Source organism: Ochotona curzoniae, unplaced genomic scaffold, assembly GCF_017591425.1.
Source record: "Ochotona curzoniae isolate NIBS_2020 unplaced genomic scaffold, NIBS_Ocur_1.0 scaffold_461, whole genome shotgun sequence".
Taxonomy (NCBI): domain Eukaryota; kingdom Metazoa; phylum Chordata; class Mammalia; order Lagomorpha; family Ochotonidae; genus Ochotona; species Ochotona curzoniae.
In genome coordinates this window covers 1,110,616-1,124,962 of record NW_024467120.1, presented here as the reverse complement: position 1 = coordinate 1,124,962, position 14,347 = coordinate 1,110,616, and the positions used below count along the sequence as shown (strand labels likewise).

The 14,347-nt window shown below is 40.2% G+C and overlaps 1 protein-coding gene across 2 annotated transcripts in view; it reads left to right on the top strand.

The window, feature by feature from the left end:
• Positions 1–14,347, top strand: part of RANBP9 (RAN binding protein 9) — a 90,691-nt gene that overhangs the window by 34,900 nt on the left and 41,444 nt on the right. For both annotated transcript variants that reach the window (XM_040967688.1, XM_040967689.1), the window contains one exon: positions 13,497–13,549. In XM_040967688.1, coding sequence (XP_040823622.1) covers positions 13,497–13,549 — 53 coding nt within the window. The remainder of the gene's footprint in view (positions 1–13,496; positions 13,550–14,347) is intronic.

Sequence of the window (14,347 nt, the reverse complement as noted above, 5' to 3'; positions counted from 1 at the left end):
AGTTAGAAGGAGGCTGTCTTGGCCAGAACCTTTTACTGGAGTTTCTGCAGGAAAGGCAAGGCAGGGAGGAGAATGCAGTTTGTAGCTGGCTAGTTTGAATAATTCCAGGGGACTTGGAGCTGTGGTTTCTGGGGCCTCTGCCCTGTGTAATGACTTAGGGTGATTTAGGACACGGCATTGGCTGCCTTTGTAGTGTCATTTGCAGAAATGAAGTGTTTTGTTTTAAAAAGTGTTAAGTAATTTTTAAATCTTGTTAAGGGGCCCGGCGTGGTGGCGCAAGTGGTTAAAGGTCCTCGCCTTGCACGCCCGGGATCCCATATGGGCGCCGGTTCTAATCCTGGCAGCCCCGCTTCCCTTCCAGCTCCCTGCCTGTGGCCTGGGAAAGCAGTCGAGGACGGCCCAAAGCTTTGGGAACCTGCACCCGCGGGGGAGACCTGGAAGAGGCTCCTGGCTTCGGAACGGCATAGCATCGGCCGTTGCGCTCACTTGGGGAGTGAATCATCGGACGGAAGATCTTCCTCTCTGTCTCTCCTCTCTGTATATCCGCCTTTCCAATTAAAAAAAAATAATAAAAATAAATCTTTAAAAAAATAATTAAAAAAAATAAATCTTGTTAAGACAGAGGGTTCCTGCTTTGGCTTAGATAACCTTGAGACGTAGAGAAACTATTCAGGAATTGAAGTTTTAAAATTAACACCTCAAGCAGGGGAGTTAATACTGTTGTGCCCCTTAGATGAATATTTACTGCACAGCTGCCTTTTCGTATACTTGGAAAACTTTTATTTCTGACATACATAGATACTTGTATTAAGAAAACACCTTCTCTGGAAAAACTCAAATGTGAGTTTCAAATAAGGCGTTGACTGGCTAAATGGAATTGCTTTGTAAATTAAAAGCTAACCTCAAGCCTATAGGATAAAAATGTATAGTTCACCAGTCTTTTTGCAACAGTTAACAATTCGGTTATCTTTACTTAAAACAGCTCATATCTCTCTACTGGAAAACATTTGTTTATGTTGAGAAGGCAGTGTAGGACTGGGGAGTCTAAGGGGATCTTTTTTTTTTTTTTTTTTTAGATTTTATTTTTATTATTTTTTCATTGGAAAGGTGGATATACAGAGAGGAGAGACAGAGAGGAAGATCTTCCGTCCGATGATTCACTCCCCAAGTGAGCGCAACGGGCCGATACTATGCCGATCCGAAGCCAGGAGCCTCTTCTGGGTCTCCCACGCGGATGCAGGTTCCCAAAGCTTTGGGCTGTCCTCGACTGCTTTCCCAGGCCACAGGCAGGGAGCTGGAAGGGAAGCGGGGCTGCCGGGATTAGAACCGGCGCCCATATGGGATCCCGGGCGTGCAAGGCGAGGACCTTTAACCACTTCCGCCACCGCGCCGGGCCCGTCTAAGGGGATCTTGATGAAGTTTGATGGTTTCCAGGTTGTAGTCTTTTCTTGCAGCCGTTGAGTTTGCCTCAGTGGTGACTTTTTGAAATGAGGTTGAAGTGTCACGTAATTTTAACTGAGAGTGTTGTCATCTGTGCCTGTGTTTATTTGCTGCGCACATGGGTTAAGGCCCCCCCACTTTTTTTTTTTTTAATTTTAAAGAGTTAGAAATGGTCTGTTTACTAGTTCACTCTCCAGAAATCCAAAACTGCCAGAGCTGTGCCAACCCAGAGCAGAGAGCAGGGAGCAGCATCAGGATTTCCCACAGGGATGTAGGGGCCCCAGATATTTGGATGACTTGGGCTGCCTTCTCCAGGCAGTCAGAAGTAGAGCAGGCAGGCTTGAACTAGTGTCCAAATGGGATGCTGCAGTGCGGCCTCATAGCCCCAGTTTTTCAGTAACTTAAAAACAACACTGCACTTAGTAACTTAAAAACAACACTCTTGCCTTTCATCACATAAATTAATGATTATTTTAGGGTGTGTAAAGTAACAAATGGTTTGCTATCATATGGAAAATTCCCTTAATGGCTAATAAGCTCTGATATTTTTCCTGTTTCTTATTGTGTGTGTTTCTTCCAAAGTAGTTACTAAATGTTACCTTTTAAATTGAAATCTTGTCTTTTAAAAAATTACTTGTAACTAAGGTACACAACTAGACAAGTGCAAAGGGTCCTGCACCCACCACCAGAGTCAAGACAGAAAACAACTTCACTGCTCTCCGTGCTTCTGACTCACACGTCCCTCGTCCACTGTCACTGCTCACTCCTGGTGGCCGTGGATCTGCTCCTTTCCTGTAGATTTTCTTTTTTGCAAAATAGGCTGTATAAATGGACTTGCAGAATGGTGACCTTCGGAGACTCACTTGTTTTACTTAGTATAAAACATGTGAGGTGGTGTAACTATTCATCACTTGTGTTCCTGAGCAGTATTCCATTTTTAGGCTGGGTCACAGTTTGTTCACCTCCTTAACCAGCTGGCGGACTTTGGGCTCTTTCTAGCTCACGTTGATGATAGCTGCTGTAAACATTGACAAATTTTTGTGTGAACTTTTTTTGGTTGTTGTTGTTAAATGTTGTGATTCTTTGTGGCATATGCTGGAATATTTCTTATAACGTATTTATCCCTTTATGTTGTTTCCATTCCTCTCCTAAACTTTAAGAATAGTCTCAGATTTACAGAAAAATTAATCAGATAATATAGAGAGTTACCAAATACTCTTCTTGCTTTTTCCTGTTTGTTAAAGCTGATGAACCAACATTGACATGTGATTAACTAAAGTCCATTGATGGCAGGAGGGTTTATTCTGTTTCATAAAGTGGTATGAATTTTGATAATTTTCTAATAAAGTATCTATGATTACAGCATCATAGAAAATAGCTTTCACTGGCCCCCAGCTCCCTGCTTTGGTCACCTCTGTTGTTTTCCCCTTCTTACTCTTTCACCCTCTTTCACCTGCAAATTTCTGGACCCCCCCCCCCCCGTTGATCTTTATTCATAGTACCACATGGTTAGAATAATCCAGAATGTATCCTTTAGACTGTGTTCTGTCATGTGGGAGTATTTTAAGATCTGCATGCCTTTTCATGACTTTATAGTTTCCTCTCTTATAATCACTGACTATGCATTTATTGTGTAGATGGGCCTATTTGTTTATTCATTACTTTAAGGTACATTTTGGGTGCTTCTGGTTTTTGTCAGCTGTGAGAAGGCTGCCATAATAAGCGTTTATGTACATCTAGGTTTTCAACTCATTGGGTAAATTCCTAGGAGTGTGATAAAGACTAGGCTTAGATTGGCCTGGGCTAGCTTTGGCCATCATGGCCATTTGTGAAATAAAGCAGCAGATGGAAGATCGGTCTGTCTTGTCTCTGTGTAATTTTGCCTTTCAAATAAACAGATCTTAAAACAAAACAAAACAAAACAAAACCTACTGCTTTCTGAAGTGACTGCCATAGTGAATAAGCGTTCCTATTGCCTTGTATCCACGTCAGTGGTTTTAGTTGAACTGTTATGATACATCTCACGATTGTTTTAATTTACAGTTTTCTGATGACCTGTATGCAGCATTTTTTTTATATGTTCATTTACCATTTGTAGATCATGTTGGCTGAAGTCTGTTGATAACTTTTCTCATTTTTTAAAAAAATAAATACTGGTTTATTGGAAAGGTGGAGAGAGAGGAGAGAAGAGAGAGATCTTTGTCAAGAGGTTCACTGCCCAGGTGGCACAATAACCAGGTCTGGGCCAGGCTGCACAATAGCCAGGAACTCTATCCTGGTCTCCCATCTGGATACCAGAGGCCAAATCACTTAGCCCATCTACTGTTGGCACTTTAGCAGGAAATTAAATTGGAAGTGGAGAAGCCAGGAAGCCAAATGGAACTCTGATATGGGTGGGGTGTCAGCATTGCAGGTAGTAGCTAAGTCTGATAAGCCACAATTGCAACCTCTTTTGCTCACTTTTTAAAAAAAGTTTAAAACTTACAGAGAATTTGTTTTTTAAATTAATTTTTATTTTATTATTATTATTTATCATTTTATGGTACAGTTCCATAGGCTCCTGGGATTTCCCTTAACCCCTCTCCAATTCTCCCCCGCCATACCTAGTTCCTCTGTATCATTACTAAAGTATAGTTCTTCATACATAGTCATATGTCCATCATTGTGGCAAAAGAGTCCAGCATCCTATAGTCAAGATATAGTAAACAGTTTCATTCTAAGTCCATCTATCTGGAAGTAGAGATGCATAGTACATTGTATCCTCACATCTGGATATGTTAGTCTCCATTTCATAGTTACTGTACATCCCCTTAAATGAAAAATCACAATACAAAATCAATAATAGGAAGAAAAATAAGAAATTAACAACATCATGAAATTAAATAACATGCTACTGATAGATTAATGTGTTGCTGAAGAAATGAAAAAGAAAATCAAAGACCCTCTTGAAGAAAATGATGCTACTATGTTATCTATGAGTCATTGAATAATTTAGTCAGAAAGTGTTTTGAAGAGATGAAACTAACAAAAACATTAAAATCCATGAGATGTAGCTTCTGCTGATTTTTGTTGTTGAAATGTGTCTTTTCTAGACAACAAATAGGTGTGTGTTGTTTTTTAATCCAGTTTACTAATGTATGACGTTTGATTGAGCTTAAGCCAGTTACATTCAGGGTTTGTCTGGGTGATAATTTGGTTCTGTCATTTTAGGAATGGGTTGTTAATTGATTTAGTCTTCTGTTGTCATTTTCCTGGGATGTTCTGTTCATTTGCCTTTGGTTTTATTTGGTGTTATTCCTCTTCTCTGTCAAGAGAACATCTTGAAGAATCATTTGTAGGGCAGGCTTGGAAGAGGCATATTCTTTTAACTTTTCTTTACCATGGAAGATTTTTATTTCATTTTCAAAGACAAAAGAAAGCTTTGCTGGATATGTTATCCTGGGCCGACAATTTTTTCTTTTAGAATGTGAAATATTGTCACTCCATTCTCTTCTTGCCTTTAGAGTTTCCTGTAAGAGGTATCCTGTGAGTCTAATTGGCATTCCTTTATACGTCAGTTGATTTTTTTTTCATGTGCACATTTAAGGATTTTTTCCTTAAGTTCGATTGAAGAGAGCTTGATGCTCATGTGTGTTGGTGAAGATCGCTTTTGATCAAGCCTGTTAGGAGTTCTGTGGCCCTCCTGGATCTTGTTTCCCAATTCTTGCTCTAGATTAGGGAAAATTTTCCTATTGTTTCATTAAATATATCTGTAAAACCAGTTTCTCTTTCTGCACCTTCTGGGACTCCTATAACTCTTTTATTTGTCCTCCTACTAGTGTCTTTCAATTCTTGAATATGTTTTTTTGGCCTGATCCAGCTGTGCTTCCAGCTTTTTGCTTGCTTCCCCCTGATGAGAGGAATTATCTTCCAATTCTGAGATTCTTTCTTCTGCTTGCTTCAATCTATTTTGGAGACTCTCCACTGTACTTTTAATTTGCTCTTCTGTGCTCTCCACTGTACTTTTAATTTGCTCTTCTGTGCTCTTTACTTCTGATATATCAGCCTTGATTTGCTTTATTGCTGCTGTTTCTTGTTTAACATATTCCTTAAATTCTTTGAACTCTTGCGTGTGTTTCTCATTGTTGATCAGAAACTTTATGATGAGATTTCTGAATTCTGTGTCCCCCATTTTCTCAATGTCTTCCTCAGTGAACTCTGAGGTTGGTATAGGGTTTTGCTCCTTTGCAGGGGAGTTTTCAGTAATATTCATTGGGCCTTATCTCTTCTTTTGCTCTTAGTCATTGTACTTCTTCTTGGGGTAGGTTTCTAAGCTGTGTCACCCACAGGTGTACAATGCGATTTTACTTACTATAGTTGGTACACAGCTCTTTGCTTGCAGCCAATTGTGCCACTCCCTCCAGCGAGTTCCACGTCTGGGTTCTTATGTTAAATTTCCACCAAGAACTCTGTAGCCCCATCTCCTGGCTCACCACTCTCCACCTCCTATGATACTGTGCTGAGGCTGCACTGTTGTCTGTGCGATCTTTCTCCCACTTCTGGTTGGAGCAGGTCCCAGGATTAGAGAGACACCAGGTATCCTATATAGCTAGGTTGTTGGTGGCGCTGATCTTGCTATAACCTGTTGGACATTAGGTCTGGGTGCCATATGGACCTATTTTGACCCGTACGATGCCACAGTTGGTGTTATTTTCCTGTAGGAGCAGTGCAGTCCACAGAACTCAACTCTAGCTGAGTCAGTGCATTCGCAGTTCACTGTTGTCCCCTGCAATCCTAAACTTTTGCCACACTGTACAAAATGGTGCCTGACGTGCCCCTACTAGAGTTCTTGATCTGCTGGCCATGACGTCTGAGGGCTACCCAGAGCTGTCTTGGGTGGAACCTGTAGAATGCCACGTTGCTGTAGTTAACTGAGTCTAAAACGAGTTCACTCTGAGCTTAGTTTATGCTCTGTCCCTTTCCTTGCCTTTGCCTCCTTAAGCAAAATGACGCCCAATTTGGCTCTAGGGGGCTGACTGGGCTGTGAAATCCACCCTGTTCTCATGCTGTCCATTTGGGATCTGCTGCTCTGTCTCTGCTCCTGGTCAAGTCAAACAGAGCAGCAGGAAGGACAGTTCTTTGTCTGGGTTCACCTCCCAAGCCCCCAGTGAAAATCCCTTCCCACCTGGTTGCTAGTGGAGTTCAGAATGCTGTTATCTGGATGCCATAGGAGTATCAGTCAGCGCAACACCACACCGTTGTTTTTGCTGCTTTCCTGTGTCTGTCAGTCTCCAGGTACCTCCTCTGCTGTTGTTCTGTCCTCTCCTGTTTCCTGGAACATGTCCTTTCTGCTTTATCCTGATTAAATGTTTCTCCATCTGTTTAAATGTGTCCTTTCCCTATTCCGCCATCTTGATGCCTTCTTTTGCTCATTTTTAAACTGGTTTGTAAGTATTACTGTTGAGATTTTTAAATGGTTAACGTGTTTTGGATGCAGTTAGAAAATTTGTTTTGCAGATGTTTTCTGTGTGGTTTGGTCTCTTTAAGTATTTTCCTTTCAAAGATTTTCTTCTAGATTTGTACTTAAAAAGTTGCTGAACATAAAGTTATCTGGATTTTCCTGTATTTTCTTTATGTTTTGTATCTTTGTATTTTACATTTAAGTCTGTGCTTTATTTTGAGTTGATTTTTCTGGAAGGTGTGAAGCTTATATCTGGACTCATTTTTCTGTGTGTGATGTTGAGTTCTAGCACTGTAAGAAAGACTTATTTGTTGGAAAGACTATTTTCTACGTTGATTGCTCTGTTTCTTTTTTTATCAAGTGCGAGTTGACTTATTTTTTTCTGTCTCTGGGCTCTGTTCTGTTTCATTGATTTGTCATTTGCTGCATTAATACTGTATAGCTTTATAGTGTGTCTTATGGTGGAGAGGGATGTACATACAAACTTTTACTAATAAACACTGCAAGAATTATTCTTTTTATTATTTTTTTTTTTTACAATCTTTACATAGTTAATTAGGGTAAAAAGGTTCACGGGCTATAGGGATCTGGGTAAGACTATTATTTCCATATTGTTTCCTTCATGTATCTGAGGTAAAGGAGGGTATTGCGGGGGAAGCCCCACCCCAGGTCCCAGATGTGGGGCATGCTCCGAGATTCTTGCTCAAGTAGTTTTGATAGTTCACCAGTTATGAATCGCTGCCAGTCTTGCCACTCCAAGCACGATGAGGTTGTTGAAGAATCCACTGATTGACATAGTCCATCCCAGAGTCACCGTTTGCCCAGTTTTTCACTGCCAACATATAGCTGAGGTGGTTGATTGATTTGTTCTGTCTTCTGTCTCTGAAAAAATTATTCACCTAAGAATATCCAATGTACTAGAATATAGGAGTGGACTTTCACAAACCAGTCAGATGGCTGTTAGATTTTATTTTTCCTCAAAAGGGAGTTGCTGTTTTTTAAAAAGTACATCTTGAAGTTGGACAGTCTTTGTTCTTTTTTGTAATATTGCATGTGTTCTGGATGTTTTACCTTTTCCGCATTAACTTTTGAATCAGGTTAATGATACCCATAGGACAATTTCAGTGGATTTTGATGATCTTTTCATCAAGTTGGAAAGAACTGACAACATTCAGTCATCTCATCTGGGAACATGGATTATCCTCCACTTATTTAGCTGCTTGATTTTTTTTTTCCACTAGGCACTTGCATTCCACACCCAGCTTCACGCCAGGGAGCTGGACTTCTTACCTATTTAAAGTTTGAGAGTAGGTTGAGATAGTTTTTGGCTCTAACACCTCAAATCATTTGCTTTCCTGGGTAAAACTACAAAGCTGTGGGGTTATGAGAGCACCAGGTACCCTGTGGGAAACTTCTGAGGGCACCAGTCAGGGAGGTGGAGCAGGAGCCCACATGTGGGACCCTAACATTGTGAGCTATGTCTGGGCAGGGCAAAGCAAAGCAGGGCAAAAGAAATCAACAAATGATGTCTTGAGCATTAGGGTTCTTGTCACAGCCTACCTGGCTGGGCTGGTGAGACAGGCTGGTGGTAGGTCCACTGTCGACTGGAGAGGCCTCAGGATCCCACCTCAACTGGTGGGCATGGGGATTTTTTTAAAAAATCATTTTCATTTGAAAGGCAGATTTTTAAAGAGAGAAGGCGAGAATGTTCACTGGTTCACTCCCATAATGAACTGAGCTGATCCAAAGCTGGGAGCCCGGAGCTTCTGGGTCTCAAGTGGGTGCAGGCCCCGAAGGATGGGCTGTTCTCTGCTGCTTTCCCTGATCACTAAGAGAGAGCTGGATCAGAAGTGGAGCAGCTGGGACATGAACCAGTGCCCTTTTGAAATGCTGACACCAAAGGATAGAGGATTTGATAAGTCACAATGTTGACCCCTTTGTTTCTTAATTTTTCTAAAGTAGAAGCTTAAATAATTGATTATTACAGCTTTTTAAAATTTTTATTTATTTGAGGGCCAGAGACAAAGAGAAGATGAAGCTCTCATCCACTAGTTTATTCCTTAAGTATTACAGTAACCGTATTGACTTGGTTGGGTATCTAATCCAAGTTTCCTGCATGGGTAGAAGGAGTCTGATTACTGGAACCATCATTGATGACTCCCAGGGTGTACATTAATAGCAAGTGGGAGTCAGGAGCCAGTGCCAAATATTAAGCCCATGCCCTCTAAGGTGGGATGCAGGCACCTTAACCAGTGGCCTGAATTCTCAGCTAAACACTGACACTTAAATTTAAGGAGTCTTTACAGCCAGGTCTTTCACACAGGTGGCAGTGGCCCCAGCACTTGGGCCATCTTTTGCTGTTCTCCCAGGCACATTAGCAGGGAGCTAAATAAAAGTGTAATAATCACGGGCCCCACGGTGAGGCCTACTGGCTAAAGTCCTCACCTTGAACGCACCAGGATCCCACATGGGCGCCGGTTCTAATCCTGGCAACTCCACTCCCCATCCGGCTCCCTGCTTGTGGCCTGGGAAAGCAGTCCAGGTCGGCCCAAAGCCTTGGGACCCTGCACCTGTGTGGGAGACCTGGAAGAAGTTCCTGGATCCTGGCTTTGGATCGGCATAGCACTGACCACTTAGAGAGTGAATCATCGGGCCAAAGATCTTTCTCTCTGTCTCTTCTTCTCTCTGTATATCTGACTTTCCAATAAAAATAAATAAATCTTTTTTTAAGTGTAATAATCAGGGCTTGAGCTGGTCTACTCATGGAATTTTTTAGAATTGCAAACAGCAGCTTAAGTTGCTATGCTATACCTGGTTCCAGTTACTGTTTCTATGTCATTACATTCTATGCTGTGTTTTTTTTTTCCCTTCTGATTTCCTTCTGAATGTTGCTTTCACTGCATCCCACAGATTTTGATGGCTTGTTTTCATTGTTCATGAAATGGAAGATCCTGAAATGAAGCTCAAAATATTTTAAAATTTCACTATAGACCTCTTGTTCTATGTGTTATTTGAAGGCTTATTGTTTGGGCCTGGTGTGATGGCTCTGAGGCCAAATCCTCACTTTGCAAGCACTGAGATTCCTTATGGATACTGGTTCATGTCTCGGCTGCTCCATTTTCCATCCAGCTCCCTGCTTGTCGTCTGGGAAAATAGTAGGTGACCCAAAGCCTTGGAAACCTGCATCCGTATGGGAGACTCAGAAGAAGCTCCTGGCTCCCAGCTTCAGATTGGCTCAGCTCCAGCCATTGGGGCCACTTGGGAAGCGAACCAGGTCTTTCTGTCTCATTTTTGTAAAACTGCCTTTTCAATAAAAAATAAATAAACCTTTAGAAAATAAAGGTTTGATTTCTAAGTATTTTGGGTTTTTTCCAGCTTTGTTTTGTTGATGTCTAGTTTAATCTGAGAATATCATTTGTGTCTTATCTTAATTGTTTAGATGTGCTGTATTGTCCAGAGTTCAATGTGTCTTGGTAAATGTAAGAAGAATGTTATGCTGCAATGCTCATAAAGCATTTGTTCCGTCTGTTTCACTGTAGTTTTACTAAAAAGTATTCTTTGCTTCCAGGTGTGTTTGTCAGTTACTGATATGGGTGTATTGGTGGTTTCAGTTACGGCAGTGAATTTAAGGTTTTCTATCACTTCCTGTCTCACATAGTTTGACACTGTGTTAGGTGTATACACACATACAAGATTATTTTGTTGGAGATTGATTCTCTGTCATTTTATAATGTTCGCCTTTGTCCTTCATATTCCTTGTTCTCAATTCTGCTTTGTTTGAAATTAATTTAGCTAGTTCAGCTTTCTTTGGATTAGTGTTAGCATGGCATATCTTCATCTTGTTTAATTTCTCTGTGTCACTGCATGTAAAATGAGTTACTTGTAGGCAACATACTGAAGACTTCTTTTCTTTAATCTTCTCAATTCTGTCTTTAATTGTCATGTTTAGATCACTCATAGTAATAGTGATCATTGCTATGGTTAGATCTTTTATCTACCATATTTCTCTTTTTTACTCATTGTACTCATTCCTTACTGCTTTTTTTCCCTCCTCTTCTACTTAATGTAAACAGGGCCTTAATGTAAACAGGGTTTGGGCCTGCTGAAACCTGAAGCCTGGGGCTTCTTCCAGATTGTGCTTGTAGGTACAGGGCCCAACCACTTGGGCCATTTTCTCCTGCTTTCTCAGGCACATTAGTATCTGGATCTCAAACTGGAGCCCATATGGGATGCTGGCGTCACCAGCTCTATGCACTATACCACGTGCCAGCCCCTCTAAGTATTTTACAATGATGCCTCGTAGAAGTGCAGATACCCTAAAGCAGTGTAACCAATTCCCCCCTCCCCATATCCCTGTCTTTCTCTAAGATTTATTTATTTGAAAGGAAGAGTTATAGAGTAGGAGCAGGGCAGGGTTTGATGTGATTAGATCCACTGAATCATTAGGAGGAGGTATTGAGCCTCCCAGTGAAAACACCAGTTGGGGTGCTTGTATCCCCTGTGTCAGTGTCTGGGTTTCAGTCCTAACTGTGCTCCTGATTACAGCTTCCTGCTCATGAGCACCTTCAAAGTCAACAAATGATGTCTTGAGTATTAGGGTTCTTGTCGCTCCTGTGGGAGACCTGGAATGACAGCTCCTGGCTGCTGCCTGGCTAAACCCTGACTATTGAGGATATGCTGATAGGGAAGCAACACGCAGGTGCACTGTTGTACACTCACAGATGAAAAAAACTTGAAGGAAAAAATGTTTTGTCTTCATTTATTTCTCCCTTTTTTCATATAAATTGGGTTTTTCTCCTGTATTATTTTCCTAGTCAGTAAAGAATTTTATGAAAAATTATTATGATTATTATTATTTGGCAAAGGGAGAGGCAAATCTCCTATCTTTGGATTGTTTCCCCAAATGTGCACAATGACCAAGACTGGGCTAGAGCAAAACAGGAACCTGGAACCCCATTCAAATTTTCCATGTAGGTGAAAGAAACCAGCTTATTTGAATAACCAGCCTCTTAGGGAGCATGTTAGTATGAAAGTGGAATATGGAGTATTGCTGGGGCACTGTTTACTAGAAAGTGTCTTCAAAATACTTTCTCATTAAATTCTTCACTGACCTATAGATCACATAGCAGCATCATTTTCTTCAAGAAGATTCTTGATTTTCTTTTTTCATTTCTTCAGCGACACATTAGTCATTCAGTAGCATGTTATTTGACTTCATGGGTGTTAATTTGTTTTTTTTTTTTTCTTCCTTTTGTTGATTTTGTTTTGCAACTTTTCATTTAAGGGACTGTACAGTAACTGTATAATGGAGACCATCATATCCACATGTGAGGATACAATGCAGTATGCATCTCTATTTCCAGATAAAAGATGGACTCTTAATGAGACTGTTAACTATGTCTTGGCAATAGGATGCTGGACTCTCTGCCATTGTCCATGCCCGAAATGATGGACATATGACTGTTTATGATGAACTATAGTATTACTATTATACTATAGTAATAATACAGGGAACTCACTGTGGAGGGGGAGGAGATTTGGGGAAGAGGTATTGGAAATCTCAGGGCCAATGGAACTGTATCATAAAATGATAGTGCTAATTTAAAAAAGTAAAAATAAAAGAGTGGATAGATGGATGAAGGAAAGCTGGGTGGATGGACAGGTGGCTGGAGAGGTGAGATGAGAAAAAAAGATGGATGGTGGTTGTGGGAAGGATGAATGGTTGAGGGAAGTGTAGATGGTTGAATGATGAGTAAATGGGTAATATGTTCTCAGCCATCCCTTGTGCTTTCGCCTTCTCACCTTGTCCTGTCGCCCCCTCCCCACCCCCCCCCATCCTTTCTCTATATGAGACATTCGATAATCCCATGTTCTGTCTTCTTTCTGTACCATCAAAATCCTTCCCTGGAATGGTCAGGTAATTAGTGGAATTTCTCCTTCCTCCTTTTTCTTTCAAGCTGCCGTGTTTGAATCTAGAATGTCTGTTGCAGACAGTGTATCATGGCATTTAATCTAATTTTTGGTTAGATTGAGAGACAAACATCTTCGGATTTGCTTGTTCACTCTCCAAAGTGGCCACGACTGTTCTTGTGGGTGAAAAGCCATCTTTACTGCTTTCCTAGGCTCATTAGCAGGAAGCTCGATTGAAAGTGGAGCAGCTGGGACACTAGCTGGTATTCTAGGTGATGTCTTTATCCACTGCACCACACCAGTGGCCCTTTTGTCAAATGCTTAAACAGTGATTTTGGCACATACATTGTGTCTCTGTGTGGTCTAAAAACACATTTGCTTACTTTGTTTTGAATTTATTTTTCTTCCATATGTACCTCTAATTTCTTTGACAAATTGTAACCATTATAATTATTTTTAATGAATTGGAGAATTTTTTATGTGTTTAGGCCAAGGGCATAGTCATAACTAATATTTTTGCTATGTCTATAAATGATGACTATTTTACTGAATTTACTATGTGTGTGAATTTTATTGGTGATTTAATACTGCCCTTTGTTGCTGTATAATTCATTTTAACAATATTTTTTATACTAATAGCTTCAACTTTTGCTTGGTTCTGATTGTTTGAAAGCTGTGATAACCTTCTTCTTTTTGTTTCTGACAGCTATATGGGAATCGGCCTTTCAGCCCAAGGTGTGAACATGAATAGACTACCAGGTACATGTGTAATTGAATATTACGCTGTCTTACAGCTAGCTTATTTTGGCTAACATTTCATTCAGTGGGTTGAAATAAAAATGGTGGTGGTCTGTATTCTTAACCATCTATGAATTCTAAGTGGAAGGTGATTGGTTTTTAATAAGTTTTCATAAACTTAGCATTTATATGACATTGTTTAAATTTTTTGTTTTTTTTCTGTCTGTAATCATATGGCTGGTTGTGTTTGTTTCCTTCACTTTTCTGATTTTTCACTCAGCCTTGACTGCTCATGTTTTTAAAATCTCGGCTGAGGAACGTATTAATTTAGATGGTACAACTGTTACTCAGTGTTTGATTTTTGAATTATACTTTTAAAAATTCGATTTCCTAGCATTGCAGATCATTTTGGGAGGTGCATTTTTATTTTAAATAGGAAGCAAAATGACCAATATAAATCTCTATGAATAAACTAACACACCAAATGAGACCAATATAGTTGTCATGTAATTGTATTAAACTGATATGTTTCATATTTTTTTTTTAGTAAAATTGTATTTGAAAGGGGATCTAAATGAAGTCTTTGTTGCTTGAAAAGTTTTCCAAAAAAAAAAAAACTGAGAAGATGTATCAATGATATCTTTTGGTTTTTTAAGATTTATTTATTTTTATTGGAAGGTCAGATTTACAAAGAGAAGGAAAGACATTGAGAAAGATCTTCCATCAGCTGGCTCACTCCCCAAGCGGCTGCAATGGCCAGAGCTGAGCCAATCTGAAGCTAGAAGCCTGGTTGATTCTTCATGGTCTCCAACATGGGTG